Genomic DNA, 19,655 nt, shown 5'->3' on the forward strand with positions numbered 1-19,655 from the left:
GCAGTGAGTGAATGAGTGATCAGTTCGGCGAGTGTATGTTCATGTGCAGAGCAGATTGCATGTGGCAGTGCGTTTAATGGTGAGTACATGAGTTAGTAAGTAAAATAGTAAATAAGAGTGCATTAATGAGGCAGTAGATGAATGAGTGAGTGAATGAGTGAATAAGTAAATGACAACATGTTCAGCTTCAAAAGTGTATGTATGTATAAGTGAGTAAGAAATGGGTAGACCAGAGAGTTTGTGCGTATATGTGATGCAGTGAGTGAGTGAATGATTGAGTGAATGAATAAGTAATCACTTTAGTTCAGTTGAGAGTGTGTGTGTGTCGAAAAAAGGAAGGAAAGGGGGAAGCAAATAACACGTAACAGTGTTTAAATGTGATCAAGGTTGAGTAAGTAAATGAGTAATTAAGTAAATGGTGAGGGTGAATTAAGGAATGAATGAATGACTTGATTAAGTATATGTATGTGGGTGTGAGACAGGAAGATGGGCACAAAGCATGTGGCAGTGTATGTATTTGATTGAGGGTGAGTAAATGAATGAGTAAATTAATGAGTGAATGGACTAATACATTAATGAATCAATGAGGGAATGAATTAATGATTTGAGAGTATACTTACAGTATGTGTGTGTGAGACAGTAAGACAAGCAGAGAGCATGTGGCAGTGTGTATATGTGATTGAGGGTGAGTGAGTGAGTAAGTGAATGAATGAATGAATGAATGAATGAATCAGTTGATAGAGTATATGTACGTATGTGTATGAAGACGATCAGGGAGCATGTGGCAGTGTGTATATGTGATTGAGGGTGAGTGAGTAAGTGAATGAATGAATGAATGAATCAGTTAATAGAGTATATGTACGTGTGTGTATGAAGACGATCAGGGAGCATATGGCAGTGTGTATATGTGATTGAGGGTGAGTGAGTGAGTAAGTGAATGAATGAATGAATGAATGAATGAATGAATCAGTTGATAGAGTATATGTACGTGTGTGTATGAAGACGATCAGGGAGCATGTGGCAGTGTGTATATGTGATTGAGGGTGAGTGAGTAAGTGAATGAATGAATGAATGAATGAATCAGTTGATAGAGTATATGTACGTGTGTGTATGAAGACGATCAGGGAGCATGTGGCAGTGTGTATATGTGATTGAGGGTGAGTGAGTAAGTGAATGAATGAATGAATCAGTTGATAGAGTATACGTACATGTGTGTATGAAGATGAGCAGGGAGCATGTGGCAGTGTGTATATGTGACTGAGGGTGAGTGAGTGAGTAAGTGAATGAATGAATGAATGAATGAATCAGTTGATAGAGTATACGTACATGTGTGTATGAAGATGAGCAGGGAGCATGTGGCAGTGTGTATATGTGATTGAGGGTGAGTGAGTGAGTAAGTGAATGAATGAATGAATGAATTAATTAATTAATGAATCAGTTGATAGAGTATATGTACATGTGTGTGTGTGTGTGTGAAGATCAGCAGGGAGCATGTGGCAGTGTGTATATGTGATTGAGGGTGAGTGAGTGAGTAAGTGAATGAATGAATGAATGAATGAATGTATGTATGTATGTGTGTGTGAAGATCATCAGGGAGCATGTGGCAGTGTATATGTGATTGAGGGTGAGTGAGTGAGTAAGTGAATGAATGAATGAATGAATGTATGTATGTGTGTGTGAAGATCATCAGGGAGCATGTGGCAGTGTATATGTGATTGAGGGTGAGTGAGTGAGTAAGTGAATGAATGAATGAATGAATGAATGTATGTATGTGTGTGTGTGTGTGAAGATCATCAGGGAGCATGTGGCAGTGTATATGTGATTGAGGGTGAGTGAGTGAGTAAGTGAATGAATGAATGAATGAATGTATGTATGTGTGTGTGTGTGAAGATCATCAGGGAGCATGTGGCAGTGTATATGTGATTGAGGGTGAGTGAGTGAGTAAGTGAATGAATGAATGAATGAATGTATGTATGTGTGTGTGTGTGAAGATCATCAGGGAGCATGTGGCAGTGTATATGTGATTGAGGGTGAGTGAGTGACTAAGTGAATGAATGAATGAATGAATGAATCAGTTGATAGAGTATATGTACGTGTGTGTATGAAGATGAGCACGGAGCATGTGGCAGTGTGTATATGTGATTGAGAGTGAGTGAGAGTACTCAGTGCTAACCAGTGCAGTATCTTCCCCTCCTCCCTCCCTCCTCCCTCCATCGCTCCAGGCTCCAATGATCACCGGGCAGCTGAGCAAGCCGCTGCTCTCCCTGCGAGGAGAGATGGAAGGAACCGAGCTACGAGACGACGAGCCGGCTCCGAGTCCGGACAGCGACATCAACGACGAAGCTCTGCTCCTGCCTCCGGATGCTGAGGACAAGCTGTACTGTGAGTAGCACCTTCATCGTCTGTCTACCCTGTACCTAGGGATTTTGTTTTTGGTGGTAAATCTGGGGGCCACATGGGCGCCGAGTGGATGAGAATCCAGCAGCAGTTAAAGTTTAGCTTGAAGGATTTGGAAGGGCTGTATTGATGTGTAGGTTTGGATTTTGTTTCGAATTTGTAAGTCACATTTAGACCTGATTTAAGTCCTGGTGCATCTGTTGCTTTTGATTTAAACATTTACACACTGAGCCACAATTATTTATGAGGATAAGTTTGCAGAAAGTGTTGCCATGTGTTCCCTCAAATATCCCTAATAACTGCATCATTTTTACATATTCTTTTTCTATCCTTTAAAGTTATTGTAAAAGAAAAAAAATCAGTATATTATCACTTTACATGAATGATTTCTTAATTCTTCGTTTTTCTTATATATTTATTTGATGTATTTTTCCATTTTAATTCTGCAACATTTAAAAAGCTGTAAGTCACCAGCCTCACAACTTACACAGTGACTTTTAAAGCAGTGACAAATTATTGTAAAACTAAAACTTTGTCTCAGATTGTTTGTGGTTGAATTATTCAGTTTAATCAAACTCTTTTTAAATACACACTACAATAATTGACAATAATAATTGACAATAATCTGAAGATTTATTAATGTATTCATATTAATCTGAATTATTAATATTATTGTTACATTTTTCATTATGATAATTATTGTTATTGATACTATTATTAACAATAATAATGATTATTATTTATTAAGTCAAATAATAATAATTAATATTATTATTATAATTATGTAGTAATAATGTAATTTTTATTAATAAATAATTATATTTACAGTTAAAATTAATAAGAATAATGATTAATAAATACATTAAAAATAGTAAATATCATTTCTATTAAAAATTATAATTGTTATAATTATAATAATAATTATTATTATTTATTATAGTTGTTCATTCAATGTAATAAAAAATAATAATTTGTAATACAACTTATACTACCTATTATTGTTAATAATAATAATAATAATAATAATAATAATAACAATAATAATAATCATCATCATCATCATTATTATTATTAATAATTCAAGGTAATAAATAATAATAATAATTTGTAATAATAATAGTACTTATTAATAATAATAATAACAATAATAATAATAACAACAATAATAATAACAATAATAATAATAACAATAATAACAATAATAATAATAATAATAACAATAATAATAAAAAACAATAATAATAATTATAATAATAATATTTATTATTGCTACTATATTCTGCCTGAGGTTTTACTTTAGATCTGTTTCATCTGTACCTGCAAATAAGTTTGTTAATATATTATTAATATGATGCATAATGTAAAGTTTTTTTCCCCCATTGGTACTTAAAACAAGGCTGAGCCCCCTGGGGGGTGCAGGGCAGTTGCTGCACGGAATGGAGGAGGGGTAATAAAAGGGGAAAAGTAGAGACTACTACAGAATACACAAAATGACTCTTTGGCCAACTTGACTGTATATCAAGTAAAACATTTATACAATACAATTTAACACATTCATGTACAGGATTTTTAATATCAAACACATAAATATGTATGAGTTCTATTTACTTTTAATACATTGTAATTACATATGTAATTATACATTTAAAACATTGTAATTATTATTAAAAAAACCAAAAACTTTTTGGGTTAATTGACTATAAATATCAAAACACACAATATTTCATTACAGTCATTGAGATAATTCAAAATATTTAGGGAAAATTCTCAACTTTACCAAAATATTACAGTTACAGTGACAAATAATCATAAAAAGGGAATTACACCTAATTTACATATGTGTGTGATTGTGCTGAATTAAAAAGACCTGTCTGAAAATGTTTCTATTCTGTTTATTCTAAACACTAGACAAAGGGTGGGAATACACCCTGTATAGGGCACAGTTCATTGCAAGTCAACACACTGTTACATACTTACATATAGTGCCATCTAAATTAGTCAGTCCACCTTTTGCATGGTTTTAAGAAGTAGAAGAACACTGAAGCAACCAAAGGTAACCCACACAGATGTAGAAAGAATGTAAGACAATCCTCATATAAGGAGAATGGAACCCAGGCCCTTAGTATCCATGTTATACTGCGTGGCACTCACTCTACCAGCTGTGCCACCATGATGAGTTGGATTTGTTCACACTGCAGTCAAAATTAATCAAATTAATTAAATAGTTGTATAATTTATTTGTATTTATAGGCACCCATTAGTAATGGGTGTGGCTTAAAGAATTGAGTTTTGTAATTAAGAGGGTTATACACATACTTAATCAATACTTAATTAAACATGATTGGCTGTGTGTGTGTGTGTGTGTGTGTGTGTGTGTGTGTGTGTGTGTGTTTGTGAAGGGGGGCATTCCAGAGTATACGTCTCTATGCACTCATAAGAATACACCTACTATACAGATGCAATTTTTGGGTATACAATTACTTACTGTGGCCCTTTTTTGGTCTGTCATCCCCTCCACCCCATTTATCAATTGAGGAGGACCCCACCTCCCACTGACCAGATGCAATTTGGGTGATAGACTATTCTCTACACAGCAATGACCATACTTCAGCAGTACAGCATATATAGCTGTGTTGTTGGAATTTCTGAATATTGTTTAGACCTACTGACCTCTTTATTAAGAACACTTCACACAGGTGTACAATTAGAGACTCGAGCTGCGATCAGTGGTCAGTTTCTGAACACGGACACTGTTGGATTTATATTTTTAATTGGAGCACTGTTCTCTAATCCCAGCATCTTACTGATGTGTAAAATGAGACCATTTATACATCTTCTCTTAATTTTATTTCACCATGAATGAGAAAAATTAGACCTAAAGCATCAGTATATGTATAATAGGTATATAAACTTTTATTACTACTAACCTGTCCAAATCATTTGAATGGCTTAGCATTAGGGTGCATTATGAGAGCACACAGATTCCATTCAGCATGCACAGAAATGTGACAGAATCTGGGGCAAACTGGCATCAGGAGACACCCAGGCACTCATCTGTCACCCAGAGTGACATTTCTTCACATTTGTGATCTTCTTGGCTGAGACTGGAGATAAAAATGAGGGAAAGGTGGCATGCCTAAGGGGAGAGAAATGTGATTGTTGTGTGGAGCGTGGAGAGAAGAATACTGTATACCCCCAAATACACTCGTACAACCTTGTGTTCCATGCTCACTTCTATTTACAAATATGAGTCTTATTTATATATTATATTCATTCATGATTTATTTATATTATTAGGATTTTTTTCTTTTATGAAATATATTTAACATCACAATGTTCAGTTCAAGTGTTGTTTTGTGAAGCAACAATCAGATTTTATATTTCATATTTTTTTAAAATCATATTAATATTTTAATATAATTATTATAAATTATTTATTTATAAATTATTTATTATGAATTAATTAATTTTAGTATTTATTTTATTATATTTAAATTAAAAATAACTACTAACTGCAAATATTTTCCCCCTCAAAAATGTATCGTACAGTATTTTTTTTTATTTTGGTGCTGTTCAATGTATTTGCCATCATTTCACCTAACATGCAGCCTTAATATAACTCTAATATAACAGATATTAGATTTAGATTTAAATAACAACTAGTTGACTTGTAAGTTGATCATATTAAGCACATGCTATATATTTTATTATACTAAGAATATAAGAAATTTGACACTGTGCACACACGTCCTGTTTTATATTTTGTGTTGATATAAAATGTTTTTATTAAGCTGAATTTCTGTATATTTTTTTAAACTGTATTTTTCATATCAATTCATATTCTTAACATTTTATTCCCTGCTAAATATACACACACATCTTTCTATAGTGAAGCACTCATGAACACACACATTAACACAAATCTGTCCGGTGACAAATATCCGGGAGTCACTTACAAATTTATACAATAGAATAAAGCTTTACATACATTATATAACATTACATTGATATTATATACTAAATGTAATTTATTTCTAATTATTGATGATTTTTCCCTTAATATGTACACTTATGCTAAAAATGTCAATGGAAAGCTGGACAGATATACAGTATATAGATGATAGATAGATCTCGAAGGAAATTAAAGTCCCAGTAGCATTATACATCAAATACACACTATAAAAATTCAACAATATAAAGTAAAAAAAAAAACAGCACAAACATAACCAAGATTGAAGGTAATCTGAGTTTTACATATATTGAATAACATGTATTGCATAACTACAGAGAAGATATAGATATTTAATTAAGTAGTAAAATGATGTATTCTTATATGCTTATATATGATATAATATTAGCATAATTCACTAGGTGACTCGTATTCTATTAACATTATTTAATTTATGTATTTTAATTGTCTTTAGATTTGATACTCTATGTGCTCAATACTATATATGCACTAGTATGCTTTAGAAGATCTTTTTTTTTATCCTTCCTCACCCTAGTAAAGTCTTCTTTTTGTCTTTCTTTCTTTTTAAATATGTGAATTCAGCTTTGTGTGATGCTGACACTAGTATTTTTTCCTTCTTGCGTTTATTTATTTAATTTTTTTTAGGCTGTGTGCAAAACTGGCCTCATAACCTTTTCTTTTCTTAATTTCTTTTTTATTTTCTTTTATATTGTTACTTTAAAGACCTTCCAGTCACGCCTTTCCTATTTATAAAATTAATTATAATTATTTATTATTTATGCTGACATTACATGTTAATTTGTACTGCATCCACACTGCATTTATACACAGACCAGCCATAACAATAAAACCACCTCCTTGTTTCTACACTCACTGTCCATTTTATCAGCTCCACTTACCATATAGAAGCACTTTGTAGTTCTACAATTACTGACTGTAGTCCATCTGTTTATCTGCATGCTTTGTTAGCCCCCTTTCATGCTGTTCTTCAATGGTCAGGACCACCACAGAGTAGGTATTATTTGGGTGCTGGATCATTCTCAGCACTGCAGTGACTATGACATTATGGTGGTTTGTTAGTGTGTGTTGTGCTGAGTGGATAAGACACAGCAATGCTGCTGGAGTTTTTAAACACCTCACTGTCATTGCTGGACTGAGAATAGTCCATCAACCAAAAACATCCAGCCAACAGCGCCCCCTGGGCAGCGTCCTTTGACCACTGATGAAGGTCTAGAAGATGACCAACTCAAACAGCAGCAATAGATGAGCGATCGTCTCTGACTTTACATCTACAAGGTGGACCAACTAGGTAGGAGTGTCTAATAGAGTGGACAGTGAGTGGACACGGTATTTAAAAACTCCAGCAGCGCTGCTGTGTCTGATCCACTATGTCAATGTCACCGCAGTGCTGAGAATGATCCACTACCTAAATAATACCTGCTCTGTGGTGGTCCTGTCAGTGTCCTGACCATTGAAGAACAGCATGAAAGGGGCTAACAAAGCATGCAGAGTAACAGATGGACTACAGTCAGTAATTGTAGAACTACAAATGGACAGTGAGTGTAGAAACAAGGAGGTGGTTTTAATGTTATGGCTGATCAGTGTATGTTCAAAGCTTACTACTTAGGCATGGTATTTAGTACAATAGGGTGTGATTTGGGACACAACTGCTTTGGATACCATTGTAACTTTGAGCTCCACTTAGATTGGTGTGTTTTTGTTACCACCCACCATAAAGTCAATTGTTTTTGGGAAGTAAAATTCCAAACCCAGGAGACTAGGTCAGGTGTAATGCCACCTGCTGTCCAAAGCTCCTGGGATAGACTGTGATCAACTTTAACTCATGTAATTACGAAGCAGTTATAGAGGATGAATGAACAAATTAATTAAATGTTAAGGATTAAATGATTATTTAAATGACTTACTTTGGTTTAGTCTTTTAAATTCAGGTTGCGTATTAAGCATATAATTATTTAAACATGCCCGTACAGGCAGCGGTATCTCAGCACTCAGTAAATCCTCTCATATTAAACAGAAGCAGGTGTTCACTGCATTACACCAGACATTAAAGGCAACTTTAAAGAGCATCGGTTGGTGTTTTGAGATAAATAATACATCAGACATGCATCAGACACCAGCTCGCGCTTTATGAATGCCAACCAGCATAACAAGGAAAGAGAAAACGAGACAGCTTTTGCACAGACAGGAGATAAAATTCCTCTCAATAAGTGCCTTTGTTTTCTTTTTTGAAACTGTCACCATGATGTAGCTTTAAAGCACAAAATGAAGTACATGAATTGGCAACCTTAATGGCTGATTTTGGACTACTGGGGTTTCTTGTAGATGCTTGTTTGGCCCACTGCCAGCTTTCTGATTGGTTGAGAGGATCCCATTGTCAGTCTAATGAAATTTTTAAGGATATCCCAGGGCAAGACTCACCGTATTTTTTTTTGGGAGGGGGTACATAAAGCCTCCTTGTTCTCCGTGACCCTACAACATATCAACAGTATACCGGGTGGCCGCAATTGCAGCAGTGACAAACCTGTTTGACCGCCCCACCCTCAGACACAGCCAGTCTGGCTGTGTCTGAGGGTGGGGCGGTCAAACAGCTTTGTCACTGCTGCTGCAATTGCGGCCACCTGGTATACAAAGAAAGTGAGAAACTAGTTAAGCCACAGTCATTTGGATGTACACCGATCAGCCATAACATTAAAACCACCTCCTTGTGTCTACACACATTGTCCATTTTATCAGCTCCACATACCATATAGAAGCACTTCGTAGTTCTACAATTACTGACTGTAGTCCATCTGTTTCTCTACATACTTTTTTAGCCTGCTTTCACCCTGTTCGTCAATGGTCAGGACCCCCACAGGACCCCCACAAAGCAGGTATTATTTAGGTAGTGGATCATTCTCAGCACTGCAGTGACACTGACATGGTGGTGGTGTGTTAGTGTGTGTTGTGCTGGTATGAGTGGATCAGACACAGCAGCGCTGCTGGAGTTTTTAAATACCATGTCCACTCACTGTCCACTTTATTAGACACTCCTACCTAGTTGGTCCACCTTGTAGATGTAAAGTCAGAGACGATCGCTCATCTATTGCTGCTGTTTAATTGTTCATCTTCTAGACCTTCATCAGTGGTCACAGGACGCTGCCCACGGGGCTCTGTTGGCTGGATATTTTTGGTTGGTGGACTATTCTCAGTCCAGCAGTGGCAGTGAGGTGTTTAAAAACTCCATCAGTGCTGCTGTGTCTGATCCACTCATACCAGCACAACACACACTAACACAGTGTTACTGCAGTGCTGAGAATGATCCACTACCCAAATAATACCTACTCTGTAGTGGTCCTGGGAGAGTCCTGACCATTAAAGGACAGCATGAAAGGGGGCTAAGAAAGCATGCAGAGAAACAGATAGACTACAGTCTGTAATTGTAGAACTACAAAGTGCTCCTATATGGTAAAATGGACAGTGAGTGTAGAAACAACGAGGTGGTTTTAATGTTATGGCTGATCAGTGTATAATGTCCTGGGGACGGAAATGGCCCATTTGACTCCTGAACATGATACCTTCTTTAAATGTATCTGAACTCAGGAGCTGCCTGAACTCCTGTGTCTTTAAAAGCTCGTTCTGCTACTTTCCTCTCGAACCGCCGCACACAAGCACCCTCAGCGACCTCTTTCTTGTTTATTGTAGTAAAAAGCAGTGGTTAGAAGGCATAAGTAGTGTGCACGGGCGTGTGAGGGTACACCATGGCATCTACTGTTTTTCTCCAAAATCCACCTCCTCTCCAGCATCCCGAGACAAGATAATAAGACACTCGGAGGCACAATTCAGCATTATATTCAGCGAGCAAAGCTTCATCTCTTGTCAGTATGCATTTTATCGTGGAGCCTGGACGTGATGCTTGTATCATCAGGCTGTCAGAACTAGAAGGCCGGAGAGACAGGACCGCTCATTTTGTACACTTAACGCCCGAGCCAAATGGCCAGCACTTATAGTGAATCTGCCGAGATGGAGGATGGGTCTTAGCCCGGGGGGTCACCTTCAGCATGGAGAAAAAAGGGGGGGGAATGGATAAAATGTGTATTGATTTGTGTAATTAAGGGCGACTTTGAGAGGAAAATGTATCTGTTGTGGTCAGATGGATACGCTTTATGCTTCACTGTGCTTATATCGAAATTGTGCATTTCAAAAGTTAAGCGGGTAGAAAACGAGGGTCAGTGCAAATTTTTTAAACAACGGTCTATTACGCCGGACGTCTACACAAAATGACTGCCAGTGTCTGAGGGGGCAGGGTGGCAGAATCCCCGTCATGAATGATGGAAAGTACTTCCATCATCGACATTACTTTAATTAAGAAATACTTTCGGAGAAGACCAAATATCTCACCTACTAACCTTCTAATGTGCCAAATACAAGAGGTGTTTTAAATCCCCTTTATAAACCTGTAATGTTGCATGCCAAAACAAAAGCGGGCCTACTACAGGTCCTACACGCACCCCCTTTACCTCCCTCTAACCCTGCGCTTGAGTAGCATCTTATCTGTAGCTTGTGGCACAACAGGCACATTAGTGTGCAGATTACACATGCTTGGTAGGCATGCATTAGGGAGATGTCGGGCTCTAAGCAGATGACTGGAGGGCCTGGGCCATGTCTATAATGAGATCTAACTCCTCAGGAGAGGCACTTGGGGCCGCCGGGCCCTATTTACACACGCCTGGCTCATTCAAAAGACCACGCGTGTCACTTTATTACTTAGGCAGAGTAAAACACATCAAGGCTTTCTTCGCATTAGGACCAGGCCGGCCTCCTTCCTATTTGTAGCTAAGCTGATTACACAAACATAATGTGTGTGTGTGTGTGTGTGTGTTTAGTGACAGGGCCTTAAAAGGGAGGGTTTAACAGCCTAATGTGTGTGTGTACTCATGTCTGCACAGTGGTGGTAATGCATTTTGCTTGCAGCCAACTATTAAAATAACCTTATTTTTATTTTCAGGTCAACTTTTGGCCAAAAGTGGTGGTAGATTTGCACTGCTCTAAAAATATACCTGTGAGACATGTACAGTATAAATAAATCCTTAATAAGGACCATATGTGTTATGGCAGTATTAATTTTAATATTAATTCTGTTCTTTTTTGTGAGCAGATGACACTGGACTGTAAATTCTCTAATTGTGTAAAACACGTCTTCTAAAAACATGCAGGGTCAAAAATACACTTACATCATCCTAAATTACTTTTTGACAGTAGTTTATTCACTCACTCACTTTCTTAACCGCTTATCCAATCAGGGTCGCGAAGGGGTGCTGGAGCCTATCCCAGCTTTTCAATGGACTCCAGGGACACAGTAACACCCTGGACGGGGCGCCAGTCCATCGCAGGGCAGACACACACACACACACACACACACACCCATTCACCTATAGGGCAATTCAGTGTCTCCAATCAACCTGACTGCATGTCTTTGGACTGTGGGAGGAAGCCGTAGCTCCGGGAGGAAACGCAGACACGAGGAGAACATGCAAACTCCACACAGAAAGGATTCGGACCGCCACGCCTGGGGATCGAACCCAGGAGCTTCTTGCTGTGAGGCGGCAGTGCTACCCGCCGAGCCACCGTGCCACCCACATTAGTTTTATATTATTATATATTTTTTGTGAATATTTTCTTTTCTTTTTGTTTCCTGGTTAAATCTCCTGCAATTGGGTTTATCTTCTAATATCTGAGGTACAGAGTTATACCTGTTGCCTTTATTATAGAGCGCTCACTTATTAACTGGTGGTGTGAAATGTTCTTCAATGATATTTAACTTTGTAGCATTGCATAAATAACATGCCAGTGATTTAAATCAGCTTTGTCTACCTATTAAAAAGTACATTGAATAAGTGGTATCTTGCCAAAAAAGCCCACATATTACCTCTTGATGAGAGAAAATTTGTCCGGGTGGTCAAATGTAGTACGGCAGAGGACTGGCTGGTGTAGTTCTGTATAATTTTTGCCGTCACACTTGCGCTGTTCATGTGAGCACAGATAAGACACCAGTCAGGGGCGTAACTACCGGGGGGGCAAGTGCACTGGGGTCCATGATGGGGGGGGGGGGATGGGGGTTAGGGGGCCTTTACGACATTAACTCAACCCCCCACCGCACTGCCCCCACTGCACTGTGTATATACAGTGTATCACAAAAGTGAGTACACCCCTCACATTTCTGCAGATATTTAAGTATATCTTTTCATGGGACAACACTGACAAAATGACACTTTGACACAATGAAAAGTAGTCTGTGTGCAGCTTATATAACAGTGTAAATTTATTCTTCCCTCAAAATAACTCAATATACAGCCATTAATGTCTAAACCACCGGCAACAAAAGTGAGTACACCCCTTAGTGAAAGTTCCTGAAGTGTCAATATTTTGTGTGGCCACCATTATTTCCCAGAACTGCCTTAACTCTTCTGGGCATGGAGTTTACCAGAGCTTCACAGGTTGCCACTGGAATGCTTTTCCACTCCTCCATGACGACATCACGGAGCTGGCGGATATTCGAAACTTTGCGCTCCTCCACCTTCCGCTTGAGGATGCCCCAAAGATGTTCTATTGGGTTTAGGTCTGGAGACATGCTTGGCCAGTCCATCACCTTTACCCTCAGCCTCTTCAATAAAGCAGTGGTCGTCTTAGAGGTGTGTTTGGGGTCATTATCATGCTGGAACACTGCCCTGCGACCCAGTTTCTGGAGGGAGGGGATCATGCTCTGCTTCTGTATTTCACAGTACATATTGGAGTTCATGTGTCCCTCAATGAAATGTAACTCCCCAACACCTGCTGCACTCATGCAGCCCCAGACCATGGCATTCCCACCACCATGCTTGACTGTAGGCATGACACACTTATCTTTGTACTCCTCACCTGATTGCCGCCACACATGCTTGAGACCATCTGAACCAAACAAATTAATCTTGGTCTCATCAGACCATAGGACATGGTTCCAGTAATCCATGTCCTTTGTTGACATGTCTTCAGCAAACTGTTTGCGGGCTTTCTTGTGTAGAGACTTCAGAAGAGGCTTCCTTCTGGGGTGACAGCCATGCAGACCAATTTGATGTAGTGTGCGGCGTATGGTCTGAGCACTGACAGGCTGACCCCCCACCTTTTCAATCTCTGCAGCAATGCTGACAGCACTCCTGCGCCTATCTTTCAAAGACAGCAGTTGGATGTGACGCTGAGCACGTGCACTCAGCTTCTTTGGACGACCAACGCGAGGTCTGTTCTGAGTGGACCCTGCTCTTTTAAAACGCTGGATGATCTTGGCCACTGTTCTGCAGCTCAGTTTCAGGGTGTTGGCAATCTTCTTGTAGCCTTGGCCATCTTCATGTAGCGCAACAATTCGTCTTTTAAGATCCTCAGAGAGTTCTTTGCCATGAGGTGCCATGTTGGAACTTTCAGTGGCCAGTATGAGAGAGTGTGAGAGCTGTACTACTAAATTGAACACACCTGCTCCCTATCCACACCTGAGACCTAGTAACACTAACAAATCACATGACATTTTGGAGGGAAAATGACAAGCAGTGCTCAATTTGGACATTTAGGGGTGTAGTCTCTTAGGGGTGTAATCACTGTTGTTGCCGGTGGTTTAGACATTAATGGCTGTATATCGAGTTATTTTGAGGGAAGAATAAATTTACACTGTTATATAAGCTGCACACAGACTACTTTTCATTGTGTCAAAGTGTCATTTTGTCAGTGTTGTCCCATGAAAAGATATACTTAAATATCTGCAGAAATGTGAGGGGTGTACTCACTTTTGTGATACACTGTATATGAAATTTGTTGAGGGGGGCCAACATTTTTTTGCACTGGGGCCCATGAGCTCCTACTTAAGCCACTGCCACCAGTTATAAGCAATTAAGTGTATTCTATTTGAACTACACTTCAAAGCATTCCCTGCTTTGTAAATGTTACTTACTATACCTGGGGGCCTCCTAGAGACTCAGCTTTGGGCTGAGAGATTCCTAGTCCTAGTAAACTCAGTTTTTCCCAATAGCTCGCTTGCTAATGTTCATTAAACAGTAAACGGTCACTGTTTTCTGGTTACTGTAGCTGCCACAGGCACCCTTCAGGTTCTCAAATTCTTAAGCCTCTGCTGATTTTTACCAGTTCCCTGGTCTTGTTTCTCCGAACATTTTGGTTGTAAATTACTGGAGGACTAAGTAGCTGACAGTTTCACCCATTTGTTTCTTCTCAAGTCGGTCCCTATGTTTCCTGTGTGTCCTGGTGATTGCGTTGTGTGGAGTACAGTGGAGTACACTCCTGAGTCCTTCTTCGGACTGCGAACTATAGTTTTACTTTATTTATTTATTTAATTTTGACATTAGTTTGTTATTATTCTCTTCTTTCCTGGTTAAGTCTCCTGCAATTGGGTTCATCCTCTATTATCTAAAGTGCGGGGTTATACCCGGCGCCTCTATTATAAGGCGCTCACCACTGCCGACAACATGTCCCTACATCACATACAGTGGACTTTGCCGTCACTAGATCTCAACTTAATTAGGATTTTGATACAGCACTCTCCACCAACATCATCAAAACCCGGTTTAATCTGCTAACAATCTGCATTGTTAGTATGGAACACCATACTCACTTAAATAGATTAGATTGATGGATAGATAGTTTTGTTTCATGGTATCTGCACAATTATCTATCTATCTATCTATCTATCTATCTATCTATCTATCTATCTATCTATCTATCTATCTATCTATCTATCCATCCATCCATCCATCCATCCATCCATCCATCCATCCATCCATCCATCCATCCATCCATCCATCCATCCATCCATCCATCCATCCATCCATCTATCTATCTATCTACTAACAATGCAGTTGAGACCTGCAGATGTATTTGTGGCTCCCGGTGGCCCATACTTTAATCTTTCTGTATGTCTGCTGGAATAGATAAGGGCAGCATATCATCTTAAATTTACAAAGCAATGGAAACAAACTGTTTTCCATTTCCCAACAAATGTGAACGCTATAAATAATCTGCTTCCATTTTTTGGGTGGTGTATAGAACTTTTCAAATAGATTCCTTATCTCATCTCGTTCCATGTTACTCATCCTCACACTATACTATGCTATAATTGAAGCCATAACCTAATCATGGTGATCAAGCGTCAACCGAAATGACAATTTCGATTCTTTCTGATGTAGCAAGGTGCACGATGAGGTTTACAGACGTTAACAAGAGCCTGGACGGCCTTCTCGGAGCCTTTATTATTTATGACAGACTCTCTTTGAGCACTGACCAGTACTAATGCGTAACCTTCTGTCCTTCTACCTTATTCGCATCTTTTGAAACCAGAGGCTGAAGAGATGAGAGGCGGGAGTGTACTGTGTTATATGGAAAGGCAGTGTATGTTTGTGTGAAAAAGATAGAAAGAAAAAAAAATAAGATATACTAGTTATCTAAAGAATATTTTTGATTTTATCACCCCTGCTGCAAACTCACATCTTTTCATACTTAAAGATACGGAATGAGAAATTGTAGGTGCTTCTGTTCTTGCAGAATAGAGTTTCACGGCTTCAAAGCTGAGCTCAGGTTGCGAGCATTTTTTCTTTTTCGCACCCTTCGCTGGGTGTCAGGACAGGGCGCTCGACGACCTTGCGTAGGAGTTTTTGAGAGAGGGAGAATTTGCAGCAGGGCGGCGATGGTACCCTCAGACTGCTTGTGTTTATGATGATAGGTATTCATCCTTCATGAAAGGACTGAAAAACAGAGGAGTTGGATTGGGGTGGAGGACAGGGGCGCTGGATGTGTAGGTGAGGAAATAGAAGTGGGATGAAGAAAAGCATGGAAGGATGATGAGAAGATGCAGTGAAGGTTTATGGAAGGTCAATTTAACACATAAAAGAAATAAAAATGGTTGTAATTAAATTGTTCATTTAGTCATCGTTGTTTTCAGGCCCTGTAAACTCACCCATTTACTCACCTGAGTGGAACATTGGTAGTGAATGCGCCCAACTTCAACAGAGACGTGGGGCATCAGCACTACCTGCTGATTCTCTGTACAATGAGTGAACAATATCGGAACAATTAGGCTTTATATATATATATATATATATATATATATATATATATATATATATATATATATATATATATAGTTTTATGCATTTTCTCCCCTTTTTTTCCCTTTTGGCGTGTCCAATTGCCTGATTGCGTCATGCTTCCTCTCCACCAATGCCAATCCCTGTTCTGATTGAGGAGAACGAAGCTAACCCACGCCCCCTCCGACACGTGGGCAGCAGCCGTATGCATTTTGTCACCTACACTTTGACGAGTGCAAGGCGGATCAGCACTGTGTACAGAGAGACACACCCTGACAGCACTCTTTTACCGTCTCTGTGCAGGTGCCATCAATCAGCCAGCAGAGGTCGTGATTATTTATGAGAGAGTCCCTATCTGGCTTAATATCCCACCCCTATCTGAACAACAGGCCAATTGTTGTACATGTGGCTGCTCAGCCGAGCCGGCAAGCAGAGCTGAGACTCGATACGATGTATTCAAGATCCCAGCTCTGGTGTTCCAGAGTGTGTTTTTACTGCTGCGCCACCTGAGCGGCTTAATTAGGTTTTTTTTAATTAGATTTTTTTCACTCAACACTAAATATAATAATATAAACTGTCATTTTGTCATTTATATCAGTATCATATATATCAGTAGCAATATCAGCATAAATGCAGCATCCCCAATTCAGTACCAGCTAACTCGGTGGCAGTTTAAATTGAGAGTTTAGTGTAAAAGCTGTAGAGACACTGAATGAATTAGCCTTTCAGGAGAAAATATCCAGAGTGTTTCTGTAGGACAGGGACACAATGGCGGTCAGGAGGCTGAATCCTATTTGCTGCAAATATAGTTAAGATAATTTGAGGAGAGGTTAGCATGAGTGAAAAGAATGGTGACCCCGGGACTCCTCTGGCTTCCTCTAAAAGGATCAGAGGATTCCTCAGACTCAGGGTTGGACCTTGAAGATTCGTTTTTTTGCAGATGGGCGTAAAAGGATGAGCCGATATTTGTCTCTTTTCAACCTTAAGGTAATGGAGTTGACTTTGCTGGAGGATGAGGATTGTGGAGGGAGCTTGGTGAACAGATGTGTCCATCTGTCTGGTGGCTAAATCAACACCCCATCGAACAGCACATTTGGGTTTTGATTTTGAAAGCAAAGATTTGTATCACATTACAACTATAAAAATATTAAAACATAAAAAAAAAATATATCAGCTCAATTCAGTCCATTTAAAATTGGACTCAACTACTTTTTATTCATTTTTAGACCGATATAAATATATGCACTGATCAGCCATAACATTAAAACCACCCCCTTGTGTCTACACTCACTGTCCATTTCATCAGCTCCACTTACCATACAGAAGCACTTAGTTCTACAATGACTGACTGTAGTTCATTTATTTCTCGACTTATTTTCTGCTTTCACCCTGTTCTTCAAAAGTCAGGACCCCCAAAGGGCCACTACAGAGCAGGTATTATTAGTGTGTGTTGTGCTGGTATGAATGGAAAAGCCACAGCAGCGTTGCTGGAGTTTTTAAATACCGTGTCCACTCACTGTCCACTCTATTAGACACTCCTACCTAGTCGGTCCACCTTGTAGATGTAAAGTCAGAGACGATCGCTCATCTATTGCTGCTGTTTGAGTTGGTCATCTTCTAGACCTTCATCAGTGGTCACAGGATGCTGCCTGTGGGGCGCTGTTGCCTGGATGTTTTTGGTTGGTGGACTATTCTCAGTCCAGCAGTGACAGCGAGGTGTTTAAAAACTCCAGCAGCGCTGCCGTGTCTGATCCACTCATACCAGCACAACACACACTAACACACCACCACCATGTCAGTGTCACTGCAGTGAATATATATGCAGATAATATATACGTATATATGGATCCATCGAACCTACAACTATATGTAAATCTATAAATATGAAATGATTTTTACTAAAATGTCCTTGTTACTTATGTAGCAGAAACATGTATGTAACTGCATTTTCTGTCAACGCTGTAATCCTTTTCTTGGCTAAAATTAAACTGCAGAGGGAGCAAATGTCAGGTCGTATTATGTTCAATGTTTTATATTTTATGTTGCGTTAAATACTTGGGACAGTCATACACCATCAACACTGCTTTCTATTTTTGAGCCACATAAGAGAAATCACATTCTATAACCTGTTTTTTTTTTTTTGCCAAAAAAGTCCAAAGTTCCCAGTCCAAGTTCCCATTTTGATAGATCTGTCAATAGAACATTATTCCATAACGTTTTGGATATCATCCATGTTTTTTTATTTCTTTTTTTTGATCAGGTGGCCACCATTTCTCAGGTTTGTATTGCTGTGTGTGTAACTTTGACACAGTTACATGTAATGATCCCTGACATTAGCTGAGTCGATGGATAAGTTGTTGCTAAAAGTTCCTGTAGAAGGTGGCACAGTGTTCTTGTAAAAAATATGGTGACTTTAATTTTGATAGCAAGGTTTAGGATGAGGAAAAATGATATTCTACACAGCTGCCAAAAATCTAACCTGGCTGTCTTCAGTTAAAGTGTCATTAACATTTTGTAAACTAATTCAAAAGGCAAATGACTTTTTACAATAGTGATATGGGTATTATACGAGGGATCTAATTTTTCAGCACTTATATTTTGTATTTTGGTGAGGGTGAGAGGAGTAGTAATCGGTCGTGTCTGAGAGACTGAGAGAGAAGCTTATAGTCCGGATTTAGCGCCATAAAATTTCCACCTTTTTGGACGCTTAAAGAAGCTTTAAGGGGAAGAAGATTTTCATGTGACTACACACTCAACCAAAAAAGTTTTTTTGCTAATGGCATTAAAAAGTTGGTACAATGCTGGGAAAAATGCATCGTAAACCTAAACATGAACTAGACTAAGACAAGACATGAACATGAACTAAACAAGGAGCATAAGCAAACTAACAAGGGTATGAACTAGACAAGAGAATTCCAAACCAAACCAGAGAAACATGAGCAAACCAACACGACAAAGGCAAAATAGTGTCTGCTGAAGGATCCACAGCTGCTTGCTTAAATGCTGTGAGCATTATACCTCAAACAAGGTGCAGCTATGGATCATCATCGTAAGGTGACTGTGTAGTTAACTCACATACTCGCTCACTCACTTTCTTAACTGCTTATCCAACTGTCTCGGGGGTGGGGGTTGGGTGGCTGCTGGAGCCTATACCAGGTTTTCAATGGCCGCAA

The 19,655-nt window shown here is 38.9% G+C and overlaps 1 protein-coding gene across 1 annotated transcript in view; it reads left to right on the plus strand.

The window, feature by feature from the left end:
• The first annotated feature begins 2,189 nt into the window (after positions 1–2,189).
• pou6f2 (POU class 6 homeobox 2) overlaps positions 2,190–19,655 on the plus strand; it is a 107,438-nt gene continuing 89,972 nt past the window's right edge. The window contains exon 1 of the mRNA XM_062985573.1: positions 2,190–2,382. Coding sequence (XP_062841643.1) covers positions 2,229–2,382 — 154 coding nt within the window. The 5' untranslated portion in view covers positions 2,190–2,228. The remainder of the gene's footprint in view (positions 2,383–19,655) is intronic.

This window comes from Trichomycterus rosablanca, chromosome 23, assembly GCF_030014385.1.
Source record: "Trichomycterus rosablanca isolate fTriRos1 chromosome 23, fTriRos1.hap1, whole genome shotgun sequence".
NCBI classification, from domain to species: Eukaryota; Metazoa; Chordata; class Actinopteri; order Siluriformes; family Trichomycteridae; genus Trichomycterus; species Trichomycterus rosablanca.